Raw genomic sequence first — 26,975 nt, forward strand, 5'->3', positions numbered from 1 at the left:
ATCACATGACAACACGAGACGATGCAAGTTTGACACCAATTCTCTTTGCCATAGAGAATCAGAGCAATGCAGTGCTATCATTAAAGTGAGAAATTTCAAAGTCCTTGGACATTTATGTATTTTTAATATATATATTTTTATTAAGAGGGTTTATCGGAATCAACTCCATCAGACCTCCCAAATGTTAAATGTTTTATGTTTTATAGTTTAGTCAGTAATGAAAAAGCAATTGCACTGCCCTAAACCTCCAAACATGAATGGCTCTAGCTTGGAAGTTGCAGATGATGTACTTTCATGGGAGAAATCCAGAGATTCTGGATTTGGGGACAGAAAGAAGCAGCGAAAAGTTTTTTTTAAAAAAAAAAAAATCTGGCTGATTTGTGAGAAAGTTCTGAGCCAATGGCATCAATAATCTAATTTGAGCAACATCGGTCACAGATCAAAAGAAGTATCCATCTTCTTGGATGGTTAAATCAGACCATTCATCCACTTGCTAAATCATGACTCCTGGCTGCTTTGACAACTGGCTGCTTTGCTTAGCAGAGACCATTGCTCAAACAACTGAACCAAGATGGCTGGTCCACAGCAACAGTTCTGTTGACTTAGCTGTAATCAGAAACAGACTGGTAAGATCAAGGCTCTCCCATTCTGTGACAGGCGGAAGCCTAAGGTTTTGCCACTAATCCCAGTAAAATCATCTTGGTAATGGGTATCTTGGTAATGGGTCATCCTTGATGAGGTCAAGTTGTAGTTTTTAAAGGGCCGGGTTTGTTTATGAGGACCAAGGACTTCTGTTTAGCAACCTATGCTTTTATTGAAGGGAGGGTATCAACCCCTTTCAATGTTTCCCAATAACTCATTGAACCAGAGCTGCAGAACTGAGAGAAATGTATCTCAAATGGGAAGGGAAAGACTTGAGGTTTCTCCCGAAGCTAAAATTATTTTATCGAGGATTTTTCCCCAAATTTCCACTAGTATTTTGACATGAAGCATGATTTTCAAAGCCAAGCTCGTTTTCTAAGTTCCAAGACATTTTCACTGAAATCAGACTATTGTGACCCAAGCAATGCATTTTAAGTAAAAATCCCACATTTTATTATAAACCTGAAGCTTCAATAGTAATACCTCTTATCTGAACTTCAATATTCCCAAATTCCCTATTCAGAATTTGCACTATATAAATCTGAGTTCAATTTTAATTTTCAAAATATTAATTTGCAATTTGAACTAATTAATTTGTAACTAATTACAAAATCAGTTAAGCATCTATCAGATGTCCAGGCTAGAAAAATAAAATCTGACAGACTGTGAATTATACAAGATTACAAAAAAAAAGAGCAATCAACAAGCACCAAAAATATACATAATTCCTTTTCAAACTCTTCCACCCATCCCTTAAAGTACCCTCAAAGAAAGATAAAAGGGCTCACATTTTTATATAAGGAAATTATAATTCTCCAGGACATATAGTTCGGTTACTATTTTACAGAAAGAGGTTTATCTCTTTAGTTTATGGCTCATGATTATCAAAACGCTTTGGGGAAGGGGAGAAAAGAGGCAGAGAAACAACTTCAAAACAATGTAAATACCTACGAATATACCTCATTTTCCATTTTCATTATCATTACTATTGGTGTTGCCATTTTACATCTGCAAAATGTAAACAAACCAAGCCACATGCCTTCTGAAATGGAAGAACACATTTCCCCATCAGCAAAACTGATGGCTCTTTGATAGCATGACATTGACTTCCATGGTGAAGCTAGCCATCAAATTTAATTAGGCTTGCCACTGAAGCAGCATTGCACCACCTATGATCATGCATTTTTGAGTTTGCCAACTTTGAATGTAAACTTCCACACATCTCCACCACATCATCTGCAGCCCTGAGAGCCCCCACCCTCCTGCATGGCAGGGCTGAAAAATTCAGATCCGTTTTAATTGATTTGGGAAATTTAAGAAGAGAAATGCATAGCTTAGGCCAACAGATGCCAAGGCACCCGTAACTCTCCTTTTAAAAAACCCCACTGCCTCAAAAGTTCAGCCTTGCCTCTTATGTTGATGGCACATGGCTAACCACCATCCATTGCAACATCCGTCTAACACTTGGTTTATTGGATTGTATTCCCCCATCCCACTGAGATCCACCTGGCCTACCTTCATGCCACCAGATACCACAGAGAAAGAGGGGGGGGGGAGGGAGGAAGGAAGAGAGGGAGGGAGACAGACAATATTTGCAAGGGAATCTGTCATATGAATCTTAACATATACATGTTAATCACAGAAAATTGAAAGGAATAATTGTACAGCTTGGCTAACATACTTTGTGTATACACAGTTCCTTGTGTAAATGATACAACCAACATTAAGTGTGAAGGCAAAACAAGTATATTGGGAGAGCAGGCAACCATTTCCAATTCCACTGTCTCTCACTGAAGTTTAAACCAAACTTGGTTATAACAATAGTTAGATAGAAATCTGGTGGGGGGATAGATTATTACAATTTTTCAGGTTTTTGAGGCCAATGGATCATGAAGAAAATAAAAATTTATAATGATGGAATTATTGGTTATTATTTCAATCCACACACACACCAAAAAAAAATGGAAAATGCTCATTTTTTCCCCCAGATGACTCAAGTATTTTTGAAAATTGTATTCATTAAATCCCAATCAATTCTAAGACAATGTTGGCTTGTCTTCAAGTGCTATTTCCAGCATATCTCTGTGTCCCTCCCAATTTCCAATTTCTTTCTTTTCTAACTACATCCTGAGAGACTGGGACTATAGATTGTGGATCTAGGATCACTCGGTGGCCAGAAAGATGGGATGGAAACGATGAATGGGGCGGCAGGGCAAAATAAATGGGCATTCCCAAAAAACTGAACATGGACCAGCATGCCCTACAAAACAGCTCAGGCTTTCTCATATGCAAATCTTGGAATGCTGCTTCACTTGGTGTTCAAAGGTTTAGACTGCTGGCACATGGTGGGATGAACCTGAAGAGGAAGGAAGAACATAATCGTGGGTTTTTATGCGCTTTGCTCATTACCTGTAGGCTCCTACGATAATTAGAAGAGAAATGAAACTGTCCAAACACATTACCATTCATTGGAAACTCAACTAATAATTAAACATCTAGTTCTTCTCTGGAAGATAGGCCTGATTTGGGGAGCCAATTAATAAAGACAGAAGAATGAACAGTTGTTAAGGGGGGGGAAAGATCCCAGCTGTATCACTAAAAATGTGATATGCACAAGACAAATTCATATTCCAGAAAACATTCCCACTGTTGGGAAAACCAAGACGGATCCAGATTCTTACTTAAAAATACAGTGTAAAGAACTTTAATTTACTGCCACATAGTATATAGAGTGACAGTGGGGAGATTGTGAAGTTCCTATGGTATCCAAGTAATAAAAGTTGTATTGTGGATGCTCAAAATACATCTTAAACCGCCAGTTACATCAGTGAAGAGTTCTGAGACTCTTACAGAATGCATTTGTTTTGGGGTTTACAATTGCTAAAAAAATCCAGATTATTTTTACGTTCCTTCCACTTCAGGGTGATTTGGAATTTGCGGGTTATTATTTCCCAACAGCAACTAAAGAAAACAAAATAAAAAGCAGTGCTCATTAAGGATGCAAATGGCTAATTCCTGTGCAGGCATCCGAGGATTAACTGGGAAACAACAGTGTCCATTAGTAGAGCAACTGTCCTCATCTGCTAATAGTAGTTCCCTTCCTGTCCTCCTTTTGCACTCTCTAAATGGTTACGTGACTTCAGGGGAGGTGAAACAGTTGCTTCTCTCCTCCATCATTGCAGTCATTGATCCAACCACAACAGCCAACCTCACCCTATACTGAGGAACAGATCAAAGTTCTTTGGTCCCTGGACCCACCTAGAAACAAGTCTGTAAGACAGATCAAGCAATCAGCTTTTTTTTCCCTTTGTCCTCCTTATTTACAGAATAGAAAGGGAGGCTGTGTTATTTGTCATTTAAAAAAAAGGAAAAAAATGTGTAGAAAAAGCTTTCCCACAAAACACTGAACATTAGAAAACCTGGCAGACATAGACTATACAGAGCTTGGGATAAACACGTGGCTCGCGAGATTTCTGCCAAAGCACCAGGAATTGCTTCCAAGACAACAGAGCCCTGGATGTGGCCAAAATACAGAGATCTGGCTATTTGCTCTTGGGTAGCTGCAAGAGAGAAAGCCCTCTGAGACTTCCCACCAGAAAGGGGTGTGAATGCAGATACATCCTTCTCAGTCCAAAAATCTCTGGCATGCTTTTTTCCACCGGCAGGCTGTGCACCACTGGTCTCGGTGCTCAATGCCATAAACTTTGCGGCACTTCTTGGCTTCGCCACGGACTTTCCTAAAGAAAGCAAAAGAAAGAAAACCATTGAATATACTTACAATAGCTACTGAGCAATTAAGACTCTCTCATCTGATACAAACCCTGGCGCTGAACCTAGGGCCTTCCGCCTATAAGTCCTGAGGGCTAGTTATTGTGGTTTGCTGGCAGCCTGTGCAGACAGCAGTGGAATTGGACAGTGGTGAAGAACGGGGACCAGTCCAGGAGTCTGGAGAGGACTTGGACAAGGGTCTTGTGTCCGATGCAGAGATGGGGCCAGGACCATTTGAGAGTGGGGTACTGCCTCCGGAGCCCCCGGAGTCCGGCAGCAAAGAGGCCGAGGAACAAGGGGAGCCTGTTCCCAGTGCACATGTGCGCAGAGCTGCTAGAAGGCAAGCAGCTGAAACGAAAGGGGCGACTTGGGAGTAAGGCTGGGAGGTGATTGCCCCTCCCATAAGGTATAAAGGACAGGCCAAGATGGCGAAACCTTTGCAGGAAGCAAAGTCATTCGTTCGGTTCAGATTCATTCTTGAAGCTCTTTTGTACTTTGGTTAGTTTCTTTTCTAATTCAGTTGACACTTCTGTTCTTGGCAGCACTTCACCGGAAAGACAAGTGGGTGCTTATCTTGAGGGACTATTTGAGATTCATTACCAGCTGGGAAGGAAAATAATTCCCAGTGTTGCAATAACACAAAACTTGTTTTTAAAATAAGTGTGTGCGTAATTACGGTCTCGAAAGCCTTGGTCAGAAGACTAGTGTTCTTTTCCACCCACAAAAAGGCTCTTGTTAATTAGCCAAGAACTTGCAATTGGAGCCTATTCCTGTGTACGGCAAGTTCATATACAGGCAGTCCTTGCTTACCAACCATTCGTTCGGTGACTGTTCATAATTAAAACGCTGCTGAAAAAGGAGATTTATGACTAGTCTCCAAAGCTATCACCATCACAGTTTCCCAACAGCCATGTGAGCATGATTCGGGAGCATTTACAATGGTCACAGCATTCTACAATCACATGATTGGTATCTGCAACCTTCACAGTCAGCTTCCAAAAAGCGAAGTCATTGGAGAAGCTGGCAGAAAGTCGTTAAATCATACACAAGATGTTGCACTTAACAATCCCAGGGGATTCGCTTTCACAACTGCAGTTGGAACTGACGTTGTAAGTTAGCATAATCCCAGAGTCCCACTTTACAGCTGCAACTGCTTAATTACAAAGTTGCCAGTCCCAATTGCAGCCAGTGAGTGAAAACTACTTATACTAAGCTAAGGCTCACACGATCCTGGCTCAGACACAACTGCCCCAAGTGCACATTATCCACTCGTTCTTCCTAAAATTAGTAAAAACAAACAAACAATAGATTGTGCTGTACAAATCAAACTTATTTGCCATCAATTTCAGCAGCACAATCGAAATGTTGTTTGAAGGCTGGAAAACAGAGGTTGCCTCTACTGTAACTAGAGCTGATGAAACACAGTGTTGGATTCAAACATTTCATTGTTGTTTATGGTTTAGTGCCATGTGTGAATCTAGACATTTTGCCTAAAAATGACCAAACATACAAATCTGCCTTATGCTCAATCAGGCCACCGATCTTAAAAAAAAACCTGCAGCACATGCGTGTCTACTTCTTCTGGCAGAAGATAGCCAAAATTTCAGGCAGAATGCTCTTTCCTCTGAGCCCAAGCCAAGCAGCACATGTTCAAAATTCGAAAGAACAATTCCCCCACATTTTCCTTTCTGAGCGCATCTGACACCCGCTATTTCCCAGCCCTGCTTGAAGTAGCTCAGTCTGTGTCTTCTCCAGGTCTTACCTGGTGCCACTGGGTGCTCTTGGGGGGGATGCAACAATCAACTGGGATTTCAGCACTGGAGGCGGGGGTGGCTGTTCACTGAAACTCAAAGACCGGCTCCGAACCTGCAAGAAAAACCCTTTTGGTTTATTTGGGTTTTATTATTCTGCCTTAAATGATTATGGGTGGGTGCTTTAAAAGACTTTGAAAGGATTTTCTACTCAGGTGAAAATTGTAAACTTGCTTTGATACTACGAGGGCGTTTTCTTCTTTTAAAATATCAAAATAAAAATATCAATTTCCAGATAACTGGTGCCCTGCCAGATTACAGAAACTCGTATCTAGTTCAACGTTTCTTTTTTTCAAAGTAATACTTCTGGGAAGAACACAAGCTGCTATTATTTTTGAGGTATGCTGCTTCTCAATACAGATATTCTCTTTAATTCTCATTTTCTCTTCTCCTGGCCACAATCTCTAAAATGCCTTCTCCAATAAAGACAACCACAAATGTGACGTTTCCATATCTATATAAGAAGAAAGCAATCAGTCTGGAGAGTGAAAAAAGGAATATTTTTACATTGATTTTCATCTGAAATATGTCTTTACTACACAGGGACTAGGAGTGGGGCAGATGTGTAGAGAAGAAATAAGAAGTGGTATTTTATTGGAAAGATCCCTTCTCCCATTTTTTCCTTTCCCAATTCAGCACCCTTCAGAATTGTAGGATTCAGAGAATTTGAAAACTGAACTTCTGGCTAACACTTTCCAAACTGCACGAGGCTGCTATAACTTGACAAAAATTTGATTAGATCTCCTTTTTCATCTTCCGAATATTTGCAGCTGAACCCCCTAACTACAATTTTATGAATGCTGCATCATACTTTTAACTGATAAGATTCTCCCTGTCTTGTTGACTTTTTTATTTCTCAGTTCAACTCAAATCAAAGTTCAAAGTTTTGGAAACTAAAAACCCCTGTCTAGCAACTTGGTGTCGGGATTCTGGCAGTTACCCCCAATTAAATCATGAGTTGTCACTTGGATTGGATGTTCTGGAAACATTTGTTTACAAATGCCTTATTTTGGGAGAGAGGCGACTATTTTTTTCAGGCTGACAGGCAACTGAACTTTTCTGTTTGCTCATACAGAAAAAAGAAAATCTATTTTTAATTTGTGGTAGCAAATTTCGTAAGATAATCATGCATAAAGGGATCTTTAAAAACCACAGCTTTCTCAGAACATGCCACCCACCAAGTACATGTAATATATTTTTGAAACAATCTTCTGAACTAATCCAGATTCTCTCCTTCAGTATAACCAGGCAACTTTCTAGATTCTAGAGCATGGGTGTCAAACTCGATCGCGTCACATGACATATCATCACTTTTTTTTGCCTTTGCGGAGCTGAGGTGGGCATTGCCTGTGACACATCTGACCCACGGCTGCCAGTTTGACAGGCCTGTTGTGGAGTCATTTGACATGAGATAGGGGCAAATAAATTTAATAATAAATAAGTAGGCAGGTAAATAAACCTTATGTCCCGCTGAGTTGTCATTTCAAACATGTTTCCTTATCAGAACATGATGGTGAAGGGCAGTCAAAAAAGCAATGGGAGAAGTAGTATCACCTGATCTCTTATTGAATTCCCCATTGAGATTCCTTGTGGGAATCTGGTAGGGAGAACTGGAAATCTTCTTCCTTTCCTTGTCTTCCCCTGGTCTCTTTTTCCAGGAGGCAAGTTTGCTGCTGGGTGGGGGAGGGAGCAAGGGATTGCAAGACTGGCTGGGAAACTGTTACAGAATGTTGAAAATTGATGATCATGTGACTGCAATAGCCCAGCAGCCAGTAGAACTGATGCAGCCCTAAAAATATCTCAAATGTCAGTCCATCAGAAGTTACGGGTCCCAGATTTGAATGCATATTTTTAAGCTAATACATTTGAGGTTCCTAGGTTCAAAAATTATTGCCCTGCAACATATCACTTTACCCAGTTAAAGTTCATTATGAGAGTTTTAGTGTATAAAGTTGTCAGACTCACCGGTGAGAGAGTAGGGATGGTTGAGGTTGCAGCAGCCCAGCTAATGCTGGTGAATATGTGCGGGGATACAGGAATCTGAATAGATGGCAGAGCCTAAGTAGAGAAAAACGTCTGTCTTAAGAAATGAAAAGCATTTTCACGTTCACTTTCTGTGAATTTTCTCAACACTTGAAAACATAGTGTTGGAAAAAGGACATAGGAAGTCTTTTAGACAACCCGCTACTCAAGTGCAGGAATCCTCAACCATCTCAACAAAAAGCTGTCCAATGTTTAACAAAATAACAGAGTTGGAAGGGACTTTTAAGGTCTTCTAGCCCAACCCTCTGCTTAGGCAGGAAACCCTATACCATATTTCAGACAAATGATTGTCCAATCTTTTCTTAAAAACCTCCAGTGTTGGAGCACCCACAAGTTCTGGAGGCAAGTTGTTCCACTGGTTAATAGTTCTAAGAGTCAGGAAGAGTCTCCTTAGTTCTAGTTGCTTCTCTACTTGATTAGTTTCCATCCATTGCTTCTTGTCCTACCTACAGGTTCTTTGGGTTTATTTTTATTATTTAAAAATAAATTTTTAATTTATTTTTTGATTTATTTAAAAACCTTCAAAGATAGTGCAATCACGACCCTACGATTCATGCTTAATAGTCTCATGGATAGGAAACTACTCAATACTTTGAAGCTGAATCTCTCTCTCTATAGAGCTTCCACTGGTTCTTGCCTTGCCCTCAGGCACTTTGGAAAATATATCCATATCCTCTTCCCATGATAGGCCTTCACTTATGAAAAATCTGCTAGTATGTCTCCCTTAGCCTCCCTTTTTTTAGACTCACCATACCCAATCCCTTTACTATTCTTTACAGGATGAACACATTAACTGTGACAGAAGAGCGAAAGATGCATTATTCTTTCACTCTCTAACACATTGCCCCAAAGTATAAGTGAACAGAGAAAGAATATGAATGCTTAGAAAGGTAATTGCATTTACCTTATTCTTTATTTGAAACGTGAATCATCCACCTTGCTACCACTACTCTCAGAACTGCAACCCTGCCATTTAACTACCCAAACATAACTGAGGGGCTGTTTATTTATTAGGGTGAACAATTCCACAGGAGAATTCCAAACACCTTCAGGAGGAATACGGAGTCTTAACACTGGGGCGCAGGTGGGCACTGACTTACCTGGTATGCATGGTCAGCCTGGATGTGCCAGAAGGAACTGGGGGCCGACTGGCTGAGGGCACCGCTGGCCAGATGAGGCTCCAAGGGGGTTGCCTGATCCAGAATGAGAGCCTCTGGCTGAGAGGCAGCCTGTTGGATGACAATAGGAGAGGAACCTGCAGTGGGATTGGGAGCAACAACTGAAGATTCCGGAAGTGCATCCTCCTTCACTTGCATCTCAGTGTAGTAGAAATCTTCTTCCCGTTTTCTCTGGTCAGAGTTGGCACCATCTCTGCAGGCATTGAGGAAAGAAGGAGATATGGAATAAATAAGGTAACTTCCAAGTAAAGTTTTCCAGCGTTTTGTTACAAAAGCTGAAACAATCTAGAGCAGGGATGTTAAATTCACAATCCATGGGCCGGATGTGTCACACACTGGCCACACCCACCCCTGGTTTAGCTAAAGGGAGGGGGAGAAATTACAATATGTCACGTGATGACAACATGACACCTGCCAGATTGACACTCCTGATCTAGGGTTTTTGTCCCTGAATATGAAAGGAGAGGTATATGTTATCTGGAGAATTTTCTTATCCACAACCCCAACATAGACAAGTTAATACCATCTCTAACATCTCTCTCATCAGCTCTGCTAATCCTCCTTTACCCACTGAGATGGACACACATTTTCTGGCAAATTCTGAAATTCTTCTACATTTGTCAGCAGAACCAAGAACTGTTTTATGGAATCCCAGTAAATCCTTTTCTTTCAGGGTAACATTCTGCTCATAGACTAGCAAATGGAAGAACCCAGAACTAAGTCTATCTGCTGTAACAGGCACAACAAGATGGGAGTAATTTTTCAGGTACACTTGATCCCTTTCTGGTGCAAAGACTTTTGGAGCAGAACCATTTTCTGGTGAGTGAAAACCTTCCCTGTGGACTGCAAAAATTTTCATCTAACTCCATTAAGAATTTAACATCCGAGCTGCCTTGGTATTATGCACTATTAAAATAATTCAGCTGCTAGAAGAACAAAGTCAACAAGGAAAAAGTTAGCCAAGGAAGGAAAACTCAACAGAACTAAAGATCACTGAAAGCAAAAGAAGATATTTAAAAAGATGGAAAAAGTATAACCAATTCTCCCCACAAGAGGGCCACACAACCACACAGCAAATATCAAATAAGGTTCAGTCATTTCTAGCCAGGTAACCAGGACTGCATTCAAGCCAGAGAAAATAGTTGGCAATGCTCAAAACCAGACTAAATTATATTCTCTAACTCACAAAAAAAAAGACCAGGCCAACTTGAAATAAATGACTGCCTACCAAAATAAGAGCTCTCTTCCAGAAATTTCCAATAAATACAACCCCATCCTGTCAGAGAAGATGATTCAAAAACTGATGATAAATTATCGAGAGAACTTGAGCTAAGTTCAATGTTCAATATCATTTTAGCTTTAATTCACTTTTTTCACTTCAGTTTTAACTTAACTGAAAAGTTGGCATTTTAAAATCTCACTGATCATAAGGAGTGGATGAACACATCATATTTTGTTTAGAAATGTGTCCAACAGCCCCACACAAAAAGAAAGAACTAAGCATACTAACACCCATTCTGGGGAACTACAGGAGATACTATGAAGATCCTGCAACCATTAGCCGTGTGGTAAATGAGTGCTTTGTGACTAACTGTGCACACCAAAGCAAACGTTTTGTAAGTATCTCTACCTTCTTTCAAATGTGCCCAACCTCAAATCAGTAACTATCTCTGATCTGGGCCTTTTCAAATAAAGTGAACTTTATATCCGGAGCCTGAACTTGACTCAGTAAGTTACTCATCGTATCATCTTTGCAGCCTCATAAAGGAAAAGTGCATTATAACGGGATGACTGGAAAACACCAATGAACTCATGGGGTAGCTACTACTGGAATAAAAATGGGGACCCCAGGCACCTTTTACATGGTTAGCTGGGGCAAGGATCATCGTCTGCAGTCCACCAAAATTCATGGAAGAAGCCCATCAAAAGTTCAGATTTAGCATCAAACTGTCCCCACTCCAGTTACTGTTTTGAAATATAATTATATCAACTGGTGATCCTTTCCAATATAACTGTGCAAATATGACTTAACTGCAATTTAAGGCCTTACCCCAGATGCTGCGTCTTCACGTGCCTCTTAATTCCAACAATGGAGCGAAGGACTTTGCCACAGTTGGGCCACAAGCATTTGTACATCACTTTCACTGAATTCTAGAACAAAAACAACTCTAAGTTAATTCATGGCCATATATAAGTTGTGCAAAACTTAACCTCTCAGGATTCTTAACTACTGGTGACAGTACCATTTCCCTTGATTCTGTTGAAGTTAACAATTCTCAGAAAGTCTTGAGTTTTATATCAACTTTCTAAAATAAGAAATCAAAGTGACATGAAAAGTAAGTCCTATTCACATCAAAATCAATTCTACAAAATCAAAATCAATTCCACAAAATCAAAAATTCCACTGTTAACCAATCAGAGTTAAAACAGTTGCCAATAAAAATGAGAATTAGGATGGTATCATGATGATGGTGTTAAATCTTGGAAGTCCCAGGTTCAGGTCCACCTCAGGCATGGAAATTACTTGTCTCTCAGGCCCACCTAATCATAGGATATTGTTTAGGTGAAAAACTGATAGGGAGAGGGATAAACATAAAATCTTGAGGGAAAGCCAGCATACAAAAAGTCCTAACAAATAATTATTTAACAGGAATTAATGGAGTGAATAGAAACAGTAATGATGTAGCTCTGATAGTAAAAATACGAATTCTGGAAGAGCAGGCTTGTATAGGTATTTTTCTTTCTTGATCGGATAGGGAGAAATCTATATTTAGACCTGCAGCTTCTATGGAACAATTCCTTCCCTATCTTATGGTCATATTATGTACCTTCCTTTTCCTTGGAGCAGGCTCTTCGAAGACAAAGGGATCCGAGTCCGTTTCAAAGCCATCATCAGCCCGAGGAGAACTGAAGGCCTCGTTTGAGTACTTGGGGCTGGCCTCTGAGTGTGGGGGAGAAGGGGTGGAGATGCCACTCCAGTGCCCGCTTGTGGTACTGCTCCCACCATCTGACATGTCACCGCTCTCTTTCCAGGCATCACAGGTTGCTTGGGATGCTGAAGACAGGACGAGAGGATAAACAGGTGAATCATCGTTTTATTGAGCTCTTGAGCAGTTAAGTTTAGCACTTTCATCTTTTTTACATAGAGAAGAGTGGGAAGCCACGACCCTTTTATGACTTCTGAACTCCTAGAATTTCTGAGCCAAGGGCCATGGTTCCCCATCCCTGACAAAGGCACAGATGGAGGGAAGTGGTACCGAACAGAACAGAATAGAATATATGGAATGGAATGGAATAGAACGGAACAGAATAGAACAGAATAATAGAGTTGGAAGGGACCTTGAAGGTCTTCTAGTCCAACTCCCTGCCAAGGCAGGAAACCCTATACCACTTCAGAGAAATGGTTATCCAACATCTTCTTAAAAACTTTCAGTATTGGAGCATTCACAACTTCTGGAGGCAAGTTGTTCCACTGATTAATTGTTCTAACTGTCAGGAAATTTTTCCTTAGTTCTAAGTTGCTTCTCTCTTGATTAGTTTAGCAATGGATACTGCTTCTTGTCCTGCCCTCAGGTTCTTTGGAGAACAGCTTGACTCTTTCTTCTTTGTGGCAGCCCCTGAGATATTGGAACACTGCTATCATGTCTTCCCTAGTCCTCCTTTTCATTAAACTAGACCTACCTAATTCCTGCAACCATTCTAGAAGAGGTAGGCCAGTTTAGATTACATTATTCTTAAAGTAGGCAGGAAATCAGCATAATTCATAATAATTACTTGCCTCCCAAGAGCTTGCCAATTGAAGCACAATGTGGCAAGAAAATCTGTGTTTCCATACAGTAGTCTGCTTTTTACTGTTAGCATTTGAAGTTTTAAAACAAACACAAAAATATTCATATTGCAAATTTTGCTAAGAACAGGAAATGTGAGAAACTGAAAAAAGTCACCTAAACTTGCTTCCCTGTAATTTACTAACAGGGAACAGGGGAGCCGAAAGAACGTAACAGATTATTAACAGATTATTTTAGTGTTTTGTTTATAGTGGCCCTATTCTATAAAATAGAATGCGAATGGGATTTTGTACAAAATATATATATAATTCTGAATAATCTACCTTTTTTAATGTTAGGAAAAACTTGGTTAAAAAAGCAGTAAAACTGATTATCAAGGGAGGTGATAATCTCCCTTTCTTTAGAGGCAATCATCCAGAAACTGGACAAATGACTGCCAAGGATGCTTTAGATTTTTGCGCTGAGCAGAGAGAGGGTTGGATTTAGTTGCTGAAAGGATCCCTTCCAGATGGGTTTAAACTAGGGGTCTCCAACCTTGGCAACTTTAAGACTTATGGACTTCAACTCCCAGAATTCCTCAGCCAGCTTTGCTTAACAACTTGCTAGACTAGGCTAAAGCAGGGCTGCTTAGTTTGTTGTTCAGTGTTAAAACCTAGCCATTAATTTAAATGTTGTGTGAAACTAAAATGTTACATTTTGCCACAATATTGTGACACATTATATTATCCTTAGATTCTTTAAAAATTGGTTCATCTTCCCCTTTACATCAAATGTAATGGTGCCTTTTCTGGTGTTCTTTTTAAAATAAATCATTCTATTGATGCTGAATATCTTGTTACAACTCTTTTTCTGAGGCATTTTATGAACTGATTAAATCTCAGCTGAGATTTACTGATCATATTTTCACAATGCAGCCAGGAAAACTAGCCAGAAAGGAATACAAACTCACAATGGATCCATACCAGAAGTAACACTATGTTAAGTGTAAATCATACAGAGATAATGAACCAAGAATTAAAGACTTTAAACTGCAGGGCGGAGGAAAGAAATCACATAGTAGAATTGCTCTTTACAGAACAAAAACTGATGAGTTCTAGACAAATAGATTCCATCTTAGAAGGAGACATCCAGCTCCAAAGCCTAACTTGGTTCTTATACGCACATTTAAGAATCCAAAAACAGCCTGGCATAAATTTTGATTAGTGAATGGAACACCTGTACCAAACTTATCTCTTTATCCAAAAATGCAATATAATTGTGTCTAAGAAGTAAAAAAGCTTGACTCCAAATGACTTTATGGGCATGGCCCTACAGTTTCCATGGCCACAAAACAAAAGTGGACTGCCACTTTCAGGATGTTGTGTGGACTTTCCAACCTAGCCTACATCCCTGGCGTTCCCTGACAGCCTCCCTTTAAAGTACTAACCAGGCCCAACCCTGCTTAGTTTCCAACTCAGAGTAAGTTTACAAAATTCTGCCACCTACTGAGACTACAGTCCTATCAACATTTTCTGAGACAAAATTCTGCTGAATTCAATAAAGATGAATTCATATTTTCATATATAACATTTCTCTGTAAAATTGGAATCGGGAAGGGAATGACAGGAAAAGCCACAGGATATTCCACCTCTTCTCAGTTTCAGAAGCCTTTTCACACCTTCACTGCCAGTCCAGCATCCAGACATACAGGCCTGGCTGCCCTAGTTTTGACTCTGAAGCACCTGCATTTCCCACACTGGAATGCTCCTATTTTTAAACAGACACATAGAGGGTCCAAAGAGGCTTATGGGAAGTGCCTCCATATAAAGACACTGGCTCCTCTTGGTGCCTATTACTCCCGTAATAGGTCTGAGCATCCAACTGGAAACGGCAGCCAGGGGTTGGATTACACAACTCCCTCCCTCCACTGAGACTGCAGACACCCATTCCTAATCCAGCCAGCTGTTTTTCTAGCAATTCTCCAGTGGCTGGGTGTACTGGAGGGATTATAGGTAAGGTTTTACTGCTTGCCACAAACAGCCAGTCTCAAGGGATTCTACTTGCAGGCTTCTCACAGACTGTTTTGCAAAAAAAAAAAAAGTTCTTCATGATCTTCTTCCTAGTTTGTAATTATAGCTTGAGTAAATATGAAATGGCAAAAACATTGAATTTGGCTCAAACTTAGTAGGCAAAAGGATATTTAAAGAGATTTGGTGGTCTGAAAGAGGGGTGGGCAGTACCCTTTTCCCACCTACCAGTTTATCCTCACAATCCCATTCCTACTTTTGGGGACCCCCTGCCAAGATAGGTGGTAGCGTTCAAAAACCTAAGTATTTAAACTTATTAGTATTTTGGTAGAGAAGGATCAGGAAGTATTATGACAGTATTATAGGCTGGGTATTCAAACAAATCAAACTAGAAGGCATATTCAGCAACTCACAATTCAAATCAGCCACAAATTAACTCATCTCCCTGAATACCACCACAATTTATCTAAGAATATCAGCCAATCAGTATTGATTTCTTCCCTCTGACATGCAACATGCTGAGCTTACAGCCCCCTCTTCTGGATTCTAGTCCCATAAATTCAGAAATTGATAAAAATTAAAGGAGAAAGAGGAACAAAAGTTTAAAGAATTGGGGGAGAGGGCGGGATTCAAGAATCTATATACACACCCAACAGAGGCTATGAACTGGCCTCTCTACCTGTGGGTGTTTTTGTGGTGATTTGTGAAGCTACACAACTAGGTGCGAACAGCAGCCTACCTATGGGAACTACACAGTGGTATTTTTTTTACTACTGGTTCTGTGGGCATGGCTCGGTGGGCATGGCAGGGGAAAGATACTGTAAAATCTCCAGTCAGAAGTGGTATTTGCCAGTTCTTTGAACTACTCAAAATTTCTGCTACCGATTCTCCAGAACTGGTCAGAACCTGCTAAATACCACCTCTGGAACTACATCTTCCTCATTTCATAATGGCATATCAATACTCTGGTATATTTTCTCTACATAACCCACAAGTGTTGTGCTGGTTTTCATAATTAAATCCTTATCTTCAGGCTTTGAAACATGAGCCAAGAGGTAAGGGATATGGCAAATGGAAACAGCCATTCAAGAAAATAGAAGAATCATAGAGTTGAAAGAGACCATACGGATCATCTTTTCAAACTAAGCAACTTTAAGGTATGTGGGTGGGCTTCAACTCCCAGAATTGCCCAGCCGGAAGGTCTAAGAATCCTAACCTTCAATGTGCACAAAAATCAATTAAACTGGGAGGCAGCTATCCAACATCTTAAAATTCTCTAGAGATGGAGAAACGACCACCTCCACCTTTTGAGCTATTTTCCTGTTGTATAGATTTTACCATCGAGTGTTTCCTTATATTTAACTGAAATCTGAATAGCTACAACTAATATACATTATTTCCCAGGTTTCTTCTAGAGCCATGGATAAACATTCATGGCCATCTTCCTTTTTAAGTATCTGAACTTGACTATTATGCGCCCCCTAAGTCTTCTTTTCTTCAGATTGAACATCTCAAGTTTGTTCAGTCTGTTCTCACAGAACATGTTCTCAAATCAGCATTCTCCTATAGTGGAAGGAAGCGAAAGATAATAAATAATAATAATAATAATAATCCCTTTCTTATTTTCTTAGGAGCCAAGGAAGAAGAGCATTTCAATGTTTTGCAGCAGAAATGGTGAGCATCAAGGAGATGTCAGAAGCAAGGTATTCTCCTTATGTGCTAGAACTCAGGAACATGGGACAGTCTCTGGGGAAACTTGCTCATGCATTCTTCATCAAGAGGAACAAGAACTGCAAAAGTGCCCTATAGACCATCTTTCCTTATCCCTACTCTGCAACTTTTAAACAGTTCACCAGACAATATTAACAAATTCACTTTATGTCAGGATATTTTGGGGCAGATCTTCAAGAGTTCGGAAACGTCTGAAATGCTAAGTACATAAGAGAGCCAGAATGTCAGGCAAAAAGGGTTTAGTAAAATCATGGTAAAGAGAGAAGAGCTGGGACGGAAAATCTGGTAGAACCTTAGAAGGTATCAAAAGGGGACTTGGTTAACTATGATGAGCACTTCATTCTTAAACCTCACAGCTGGAATAAATATTTGGATCTGAACTGGGTATGGCCTACTTTTGAGAAAAACTTGTCCAGGACATAAGAAAGAGATATGTGAGCCGTTTAACACGAAGAAAGCTAGAAAGAAATGAGTGCTTTAGAAACACTGATTTAAGGCAGATAGCCAAGAATCCCAAAAGACTAAAGAAGTAGAACAGAAAAGTTGGATCTCCCTGAAAGCTGAATTGAACAGTCTGCGTGTTGGCCAAGGCACTTGGGTTGCTATTCTACTCCCTTTATTTATGCCATTTTCTTTTTTCCACAACTTCTAAAATTGAGTTACAAAGTGGCCCAACAATTAAAAATCAACAAGTATGAATAACACTTACCCCAAAAAAGGCTCTTCAACAGAATTAAAATACTTCCAATTAAAATACAGAAGTTTTCTTAATGACTTTTTAAAAAAAAAAACAAAGGAACTCAATTCTCTGACATTAGCATCATCAGAGACAGAATTCTCCCCTGCAATCATTGTTACAGGGTGGAAATTTCATATCTATAATTAATGGACATTTTTTTAATCAGACTCATTTGCATTATTTTTTTAAAATAAGCTGAAAACTGCTCTGTGCACATTAGCCTAATATTCCAGCTCCAGATTGCCCACATTATTGCCTCAAAAAAAGAAAAGCTAAGATATTTTTGTGGATAACCTAAATTCTCAGGTGTATTCAGGAAAAAGCAAATACTGAAACATCAGTGTTCCAAATAATAACTCCCAGCTTGGCATTCTCCAAATGTGCTGGAACTATCCAGAATCACCAGCCAGCAAGGCAGAATCCTGGAATTTGCATTCCAACAACAACAGGAAAACATCCATTTGGGCTGATACAATTAAGTCACTGTGGCCCCAGAGTGTTTTCACTGCATGCGCTAAAACAGGTGTTGTTGTTTTTTGGCACAGAATGCCAAATGGCCATAAGAGGCCCTTTGCCATCAAACTTACCTGAGATGCTGGCATCATTGTTAGGAGGACTCTGTACCACAGGGCTACAGGATAAGCTGGTTAACACCATTGCTGCCATCATCTCATCCATCTCTACTGCAGCATCTGGTTTCCTGCAATGAGAGAAGGAGGGGGAAGGATAAGATGGTTCCTCCAAAAAGAATCAACAGACCAACTATCCTAGCAAAGACGTTGCTCACCAGACAATTCCATCTCAAGTGCTTCATGCCTTTTGCATTTGTTTTCTTGCAAGACTTTCTTCCTCCGGCACAAATTAATTGTTTAAAAAGCAACCAGTAAAGCATTTTGATCAAAGTCTCAACTTTTAAACAAGCCATTAACAACCACAAATCCAAGTGAATCCAGGTGTTTTCTTCTGGATCAGCACAAGATTTGTACTCAGGAAAGCGCTCCTGTCTCTTCCATCTCCAGGATGAAGATTTCTAAAGGGAGTTTTTAACAAGAACAACTCCACCCCTTCCCTGCTGGTCATAAAGCATACCTCAGGAAAAGCTTCCACTGTCAATTTTAAAAACAAGCAGACCAGAGAAGTATTGGGAATTTCTTATTTATTAGGAGCCTGTTATAATTTTGGAGGGGCTGGGCCTCAAGGAAAGTGTGCAGGTAGAAGAGTTCTCTACCCACTGGGGTGAAAAATAAATTGTAGTAGTTTCCTAAAACACCAGAAAGCTGAAACATATCAAAGCAACATGACTGTTTCAATTGGACAGTAGCAGGTTAAGCTTTTAGATCAATTCTGTTGGCATTATTGCCTCATTTTTTTTTTTGTTCTTAATTCATTTTGCAGCATTTAGGATTTATTTGTTTACTTACTTTATTACAGTTTTTATAGGCTGCCCCAGCCTCTACGGATACAGGGCAGCAGCAAAAGACTTTCTAAAATACAATCATTACGAACAAATTATAACAACAACAATACTACCATTTATAATGGCTGCTCAGACATAATATAATGGCCAAAAGCCCTGTGCAAAACATAATACAACTTAAACTTGCTTTTATAAAGCAAAGAGGAATGAAGCTCTCTATCCTTCCAGGAGTAGCTCGTTTCATAAAGAGGGGCCACTATCAAGAAGGTCTATCATATAGCCCACACCTTAGGTACCCTGCATGGAAAAAGGACTCAATTTAGATCAGGGTCTCCAACATTGGTAACTTTAAGACTTGTGGACTTCAACTCCCAGAGTTCCTCGGCCACCTCTGGCTGAGGAACTCTGGGAATTGAAGTCCACAAGTCTTAAAGTTACCAAGGTTGGAGACCCCTGATTTAGATAACCCTACCAAAGAGGCAAATTCTAGGTTGGCAAGACACTGCTGGTTATAGCTCAATATTGACAAGTAGAGGGCTTTAAAAGTAATGGCCAGCACTTTGAATTGGGCCCTAAAGCTTACTAATAACCAGTATAGCAACTTCAAAATAGAAAAGATCCTTACCCTGGTAGAATGATCTTGACAACAATCATGCTGTTGTAATTTGCACCCCAGTGCAGCTACTGGGTTATCTCCAAACATGCTTCATGGAGCAAGTTTACAGTAGCCTAATGGGTGGATCATGGTATGAACTACTATCACCAAGGCATCTTAGTCAGGATATGTTATTTTAGTTTGTGGCTGCAAATTATTTACTCGTTTGTTTAAATTTTTATAAATACTTCCATCTACCACCCTACAGCTGAAACGGTTCATAGAGTAGCTTATGTAAGATCAAGTGCAAACAAAGCTGTATTTGCCTTTGTGTTTTCAACCTAATAAAATGAAAGGGAAAGAGAACAGCAGGGGGGAAAACTGCTTTCCACATTATGTTTCAGCCACGGGAAAAAATTTCTAAGTTATTACGGAACTGTTATTCAATATTGCATAACTACAGCCAAATGGGCATTCCAAACCACCCACCTTTTTGGTACATCAATATTCCTAGAGACCGATCTCAAACCCGATGTCACAGCCATGTCTGCTGCAGAGGTGCAATGCTCCATTACCACAGGAACTGGACTATAGTCCATTGTTGTAGGGGTTCCATGGTCCATCTCCAGTTTGGGGAGAGGTGACATCCCAACTTCAGCCAGTCTCACTTCCTCAGCTTTCCTAGTGACATAAAACCCTTTTTCCGGGAGCAATACCTTTACTTCATGACTGACCGGGTCATGGTACTCCACCAGCCCAGCACTCTCTTGGCCGTTGTAAAAGACATATACCTGTAGGGAGAAAAAGCCACTATTAGTCATAATGGTCATTCTGGTCTCCAAATGAGTTAACCTGTTTTCCATTTTTCCTAACATAAACAAACCAAACCAAAACCAAACCTAACAAAAACTATAAGCCAAGTATTCAAATGGCACTCTATGTTCAGAGGCACTCTATGCTGTGGCCGGTTGGCCAGCAGCCCCTCCAGCAGCCGAATCAGAGGAGGCGCCACGTGGGAGTCAGAGTCAGCATCAGAGCAACTTGGGTGGTGAGGAAGAGGGAATGGAGCTGGCAAAGAGAGAGACAGAGGCGGAGCCTAGGCCATCCATCAGCCCTCAGATGGAGAGTAAACAGTCCCCAGGTCTGGAGGTGGCTGATGAGGAAAGGAGGAACAGCTGGGTCCAGTGCCTAACGCGCAGATGCACAGAAGGCAGAGAAGAGGAGAGCAGTGGAAATCCATGGGACGACCTTTGGGATGGAAGAGCCACCTGTGCTAGCGAGGCTCCATCCTAGGTCTGGGGATAAAAGGCAGGGGATAGAGATGAATAAATGTAGCAGACAACTATTCATCTTCCAGTTGGACTGACTTGTTAGCCTGCATTGAGAGAGAAACTTTTTGCCGGGGCTTCTGGCGCTCCTAATAAAGGAATCTTTTGAGTTAACTTCTGTTTGGAGTGCTGGATCAGAACAGCAATGAACAGGGGTAGCTATGGTGCTCAAGCTTGTAAAGCAGGGATCCCCAATCCCCTGTCCATAGACTGGTACTGGGCATGCCAGAAACTGGGACACATAAACAAGTGAAGCCCCATCTGCTGGATGTAGGCAGCACACAAACCACGCCTCCTCCGGTCCGTGGAAAAACCTCTCTCTACAGAACTGATCCCTGATGCCCAAAAGGTTTGGGGCTGCTGTTATAAGGCAACTGGCTGACCATCATCAAAGAGAAGATACTAACCAAATTTAATTTGAAACAAATTCAGAATTTCAATGCCTTATAATGGAAGGGCTTCAAAAATGCATTTCCAGAGCCCCAAATAACAGGAAAGGCGCAGCTTTCTTTCACTGAGATATGTGCTCTGCAGCCAAAGTCATATCTACATGACCAGCATGTGATGTATTTTGCACTCTAGTTCAACTTCTAAGTGAAAAGGACACACTGTGATTATCAGCTGACTTTCCATCAGGCTTTGTCAAATCTCTCAAAGAGTGTCAGAACAGATGAATAAGCAAAAACTCATGAAAACTCTCCAACCATTCCTTTGCTCATACAAAAGCACATGCAATCTAGTAAGATAGCGCAGGTCATCTGGTTAGGAAAGGAGAGCCAGAAAGAGAATGACTAGCCCATGCTTGGGTAGTCCAGGGAAAGATGGTCTCTGCAAAGGTCTTTCCCGTTTGCTGCTTAACTTCCTAAAGTCTATTTTTGTATGTAATTTTATCCAGGCTAAGAGGGACACTCTTTGAGTTATTCCTGGGGGTGTTATTTATAGAGGGATCCTAATTGGGGAAGCTGTAGTGACCCCGCTGTTCTGAAAAAGTGGAGTGACAGGATCTCTAATGCTTCATGAAAGATATATGCATTAAGTCACAGGTGTGTGGTTGCCTCATGCAGCTCAGTACAGGGTCCAGTAGGACTCTTGACATCTCCCTAGAATCACTACTATGCCTCTGCTTCTTTTTGCTCTGCGGCTGTGTGTGCAGGAAGGGAAGGAGTTTGCCCAGATACTTCCTACTTTGGGGTGAGCAACTATGGCAACTTTATAAACTGTATACTTCAACTCCCAGAATTTCTGAGCCAGCCTAGGAATTTTGGGGAATTGAAGTCCACAGATTGTAAAGTTGCCATAGTTGGCCAACCCTGTCCTAATTCCTTCTAGAGTTAGGCATCCATTGAGATGAGAGGATGGAGGCCACTGTATGTATGCAGGTTAAAACGCTGCAGTTAGATCTAATGCAATGAAAATGTATTCATGATTAGGTTAATGTTCATCCTCCATCCACTTTCAAAATCTATTATAGGGCTCCTTGTGGTGCAATGGTTAAGTGCAGTACTTCATTTTTTTATTTATTTGGTTTGTCAATTGCTTACAAGATAATAGGTATAAGTAAAAACATAGTTATGAATACATGGATAACATATAAGAAAAATAAAAAAAAGAAAAGCAAACTCTGCCCACAGCCTAGAGTTCGATCCTGACATCCATAACTCAGCATTCCATCCTTGAGGTCAGTGAAATGAGGACCCGGATTGTTGTGAGCAATATGCAAATAATGCCGACATTGTAAACCACCCAGAGAGTGTTGTAAAACACTATGGGGCATTATAGCAACAGCAATAGCACTTAGAATACCACTCCACAGTTTTCTCTGAACAGTTTACAAAGTCAGCATATTGTCCCTAACCATCTGGGTCCTCATTTTATCTACCTGGGAAGGATGGAAGTCTGAGTCAACTTTGAGCCGGTGAGGATCGAACTCCGGGTTATGCCTGCAATATTGCATTCTAACCACTGTGCCACCAGGATTCCTGATATAGAAGTCTAAATGATATTGCTATTGCTAAAAGGTAAAGCAGGACAATCCATCCCAATAGATCCTTGAGGTGGGTAAGGGGAGAGACTAAGGCGGTGTGATGAACAAAATCCCACCAAACTGAAAAACTTGGGACAGGAATTCTGACAGATGGGAAGATTTGAATTCACACAATATATCAAGCCATAGTTTGAATGCACACTAAATGGGATTATATAAATGCACTACCCCAAAATCAAACACACCATATTATGGCTTAGTGTGATGGGTGAGCCAAGGTGAGAGCACAAAGGACTGGCTTTCAGATCAAGACTTCCTGAATTTAAATCCCACCTCTTCCAACTGGGCCAGTCTAGAGTTATTAAGTCTCCCTCATGGGAGAAACACAGTGGAGGTCAAGGTAAAGTGGAAGAAAAACCATGATTCCAAGCCTCTGAAGGAAAAGGGATCCTCTGAGCCACGATGGCACAGTGGTTAGAGTACAGTACTGCAGGCTACTTCTGCTGACTGCCAGTTGCCAGAAGTTGAGCAGATAGAGACTCACGGGCTCAAGGTTGACTCAGCCTTCCATCCTTCCGAGATGGGTAAAATGAGGACCCAGATTGTTGGGGGCAATCTGTAAACGGCTTAGAGATGGCTGTAAATCACTGTGAAGCAGTATGTAAGTCTAAGTGCTATCTATGCAGGTAGTTCTTAACTAAGCCGTTCATTTAGCATTCAAAGTTACAATGGCACTGAAAAAAAAGTTGATTTATGACCAATCCTCACACTTACTGTACAACCGTCGCAGAATCCCCGCAGTATAACGTGATCAAAATTTGGGGCTCTTGACAAACTGGCATCTATTAACAATGGTTGCAGCATCCCAAAGTCATGTGATCACCATTTGCAACCTTCCCAGTTGGCTTCAAGTTACAGAAATTCCTTCACTTACGACCACAACTGAGCCCCAAGTTTCCATTGCTAAACAAGACATTTGTTAAGTGAATTTTGCCCCATTTTACGACCTTTCTTGCCACATTTGTTAAGTGAATCACTGCAGTTCTTAAAAGTTAGCAACATGGTTGTTTAGCAAATCTGGCTTCCCCTTTGACTTTGCTTGTCAGAAGGTCATAAAAGGGATCACGTGACCCCCAGAACATGGCAACCATCATAAATACATGCTAGTGGCCAAGTGGCCAAATTTTGATTATGGGACCATGCGGATGCTGCTGTAATGGTTGTGTGAAAACCGGCCATATGTCACTTTTTTCAGCACTGCTGTTAACTTTGAACGGTCATAAATGAAATGTTGTTAAGTCGAGGATTACCTGTATGTCAATGGTGGAAGCTGGAGTTGCTTAATGATAGCATGATAACCTTAGCAGCAATGAAATACTTTGTTGTTAAGTAACTTGTTTAACAATCGTGGCCAAAAAAGGGTTGTAAAATTGGGCCCAACTCGCTTAACAAGAGCCTTGCTTAGCAATGGAAATTCTGGTTCCATTCTTGTGGTCGTAAGTTAAGAACTAGTTATAATGTGATCAACAGATAAGGGAGAACGCCAGGTGCCCATTGTAAGCAACCTCCATCTACAAGGCTGCTACAGAACATCACCCACCTGCAGGAGTGGGAACAACTCCAGTGGTAGAACTCCCAAAGGGAGGTCTGTTCATATTTCAGCCAAAGTTTGCTGGTTGGTTGAACTGTTTGCTTTGCTTAGCCTTGGGTGACATGCAGCTGGGACCTTGCAGAATCTACCCACGCAATCCTGAAAGCTGTTGTGGCACCTTCTGAATCAGGCCATATATATCCCAAAGCCTTAGACCCCCACCCCCACCCAGAGCCCCTCCAAATTGTCTCCAACTTTATTTTTAATATGACAGGAGAGGCATACAGGGAGTAACCAATAATGTATTTAGTTTAATTTGATTTAATTGATGATATACTCAGCTAAATTAGTGTAAGTAATACATTCAAATATGTAATAAATATACTGTCCATTAATTTATGCATCTTATACCTGCCTCCTTCTGGAAGGCAGTTCCTAGCAAGCCAACTATTAAATACAATCCCCCAAACAGTGTGCCCTGGCTCCAAATAGCAACTCACCTAAGCAAAACAATGCTGGCATTTACAAGCTGAGGGGAAGGCCTATTTTCATTTGGTCAGCTTTTGAGGATATAGTTTTGTTTCATAAAGCTCCCAAATACTTTTAGGCACTGACCACGCTGAGTCTGTGGATGAGTGATTTTGAATGCATTCTTTTTATAGTCCACTAACTCCAGCAAAAGACTTGGAACCAGAATTATTTTTATAGAAATTCACAATAGGATTACTTCACATTTCCTCTTATTCTGCAATGCCACCCAACGTTTCTCTCTGTATCATCGTCCTCTAATGCCACCTTAATTTCACACTTTTTTAACCCAACCTTCCCCAAGCTGGATCTTCCAGAAAGGCTGGGCTTGGTGCCCATCACTGCCAGTCGGTATTTTCCATTTGGAAAGCAACCTGTCCTTGATATTTAACAAAGAAAACAGGAAATTAGCCCCAAGGAAAAGAAAGAACATGCCACATTTTAAGTAATCCCTCCTTTTCCCCCCCAAATATCACGAGCATCACTTTGCATAATAGCAAAGGAGAGAATACAAAATAACTCGTATGCAATCAAGCTCTTAAATCTATGGAAGTTTGTTGGAAATTCTACCATGTGCAGCTAAATCTGCAACTTTAGAGTACATTAAATCCCCAAGTGACACAAGACACTAAAACTTATCCTTTATCTTTTGGGATTTCGAATGAATAAAGCATTGGAACAATAGCCTGTTCCACTTGATTCATTTGCAAAACTGCAAAATCGCTGTCCATTATTTCTACAAGTATCATATCAGATCTATAAATGGGTATCAATCGGGAAGAGGGTCTCTCATCTGTTGTTGCACCCATTCTTTGAAATAAAGAACACATTGTTAGTCACTAGCCAAAAATATGACCTCCAATTCACCTCCATGCTTGAGCATTCGTAATAGTGCAAATGGGAACTATACGTTGCCATTGTTACATTACTTTATATGGTTTAGGGAGGTATTTTATTTTTTATATGTAACATAACATAATATACAACACAACACAATATAGAGGGGGGAAGGAAGGGAGGGAGAGGGAGAAAGAGGGAGGGAGTGGTCACTCCACTGCCTTTGCATTTAAGGCAGGATTAGAACTCAGTCTTCCAGATTCTAGTCTGATGCTTTTAACTACCTATAATACGCTGGCTGTGAGCAGGTAACATAGGAAGACTAGAAATAAAGACTAACTCAACTTTTGACATCATTGGCTTAGGACAGATGTGATTCACTTCCTTCCCATAGGTCTACCTGTAATTCACATTACCTCAGCCAGTATGGTCAAAGTGATGTGATGGGGGTGAGCCATTTACACAGCACCGAGACAGAATAGGCATCTTATAGCAATTCAAATAAACTGTAAAGCCTGACATGAAAAGTTTGTTGGTATAGAAATAAAATAGTTTCCTTCCTCTCAAAAATCCTGTTGTTTTTTTAATATTTGCAGATACGTCTGTAAATATTAGCTCAACAAAAGTCCATAACAACCACCGATTTGTTGTATGGTTGTTGCCCTTGAAACCAGTTCATTAACTTCAGCTCCTGAAGAATTTGGCTACTAGAATTTCAGTTGTAAAACTCTGAGGTGATTTCTCCAACCTAGCGAATTATGGGAGTTGTAGTCTAAACATATCTAGAGGATACCAAGGTAGGAAAAACTGATATACCACAAGGTTTAAGGAATTAAATTGCTTTCCTATTTAATTTCTAAGCCCAAGTTAATGTATAGAAACCAAAATATGTCAAACAGCAAGCCTTTCATTATTCAATCCATTGGTTAAGACTTTCTCCAAGTACCATCAGCCTAAGGAACACTTTACACATTATAAATGACACAGAA

At 40.5% G+C, this 26,975-nt stretch overlaps 1 protein-coding gene across 11 annotated transcripts in view; it reads right to left on the minus strand.

Annotated features, from left to right (window-relative positions):
• Positions 1 to 365: 365 nt before the first annotated feature.
• The window catches only part of ZNF395 (zinc finger protein 395), an 80,224-nt gene continuing 53,614 nt past the window's right edge, over positions 366 to 26,975 (minus strand). For 6 of the 11 annotated variants that reach the window (XM_087929724.1, XM_026715991.2, XM_087929737.1 and 3 more), the window contains 8 exons: positions 20,208 to 20,509; positions 18,294 to 18,406; positions 12,271 to 12,497; positions 11,493 to 11,593; positions 9,365 to 9,635; positions 8,187 to 8,279; positions 6,173 to 6,276; positions 366 to 4,379 (listed from right to left, as the gene is read on the minus strand). In XM_087929724.1, coding sequence (XP_087785850.1) covers positions 4,268 to 4,379; positions 6,173 to 6,276; positions 8,187 to 8,279; positions 9,365 to 9,635; positions 11,493 to 11,593; positions 12,271 to 12,497; positions 18,294 to 18,406; positions 20,208 to 20,509 — 1,323 coding nt within the window. In that variant the 3' untranslated portion in view covers positions 366 to 4,267. The remainder of the gene's footprint in view (positions 4,380 to 6,172; positions 6,277 to 8,186; positions 8,280 to 9,364; positions 9,636 to 11,492; positions 11,594 to 12,270; positions 12,498 to 18,293; positions 18,407 to 20,207; positions 20,510 to 26,975) is intronic. The other 5 variants (XM_087929752.1, XM_087929767.1, XM_087929776.1 and 2 more) reach the window with 1 other exon arrangement.

The sequence above is a fragment of the Pseudonaja textilis genome, chromosome 1, assembly GCF_049901715.1.
Source record: "Pseudonaja textilis isolate UNSWEBS1 chromosome 1, rPseTex1.2, whole genome shotgun sequence".
Lineage (NCBI taxonomy): Eukaryota > Metazoa > Chordata > Lepidosauria > Squamata > Elapidae > Pseudonaja > Pseudonaja textilis.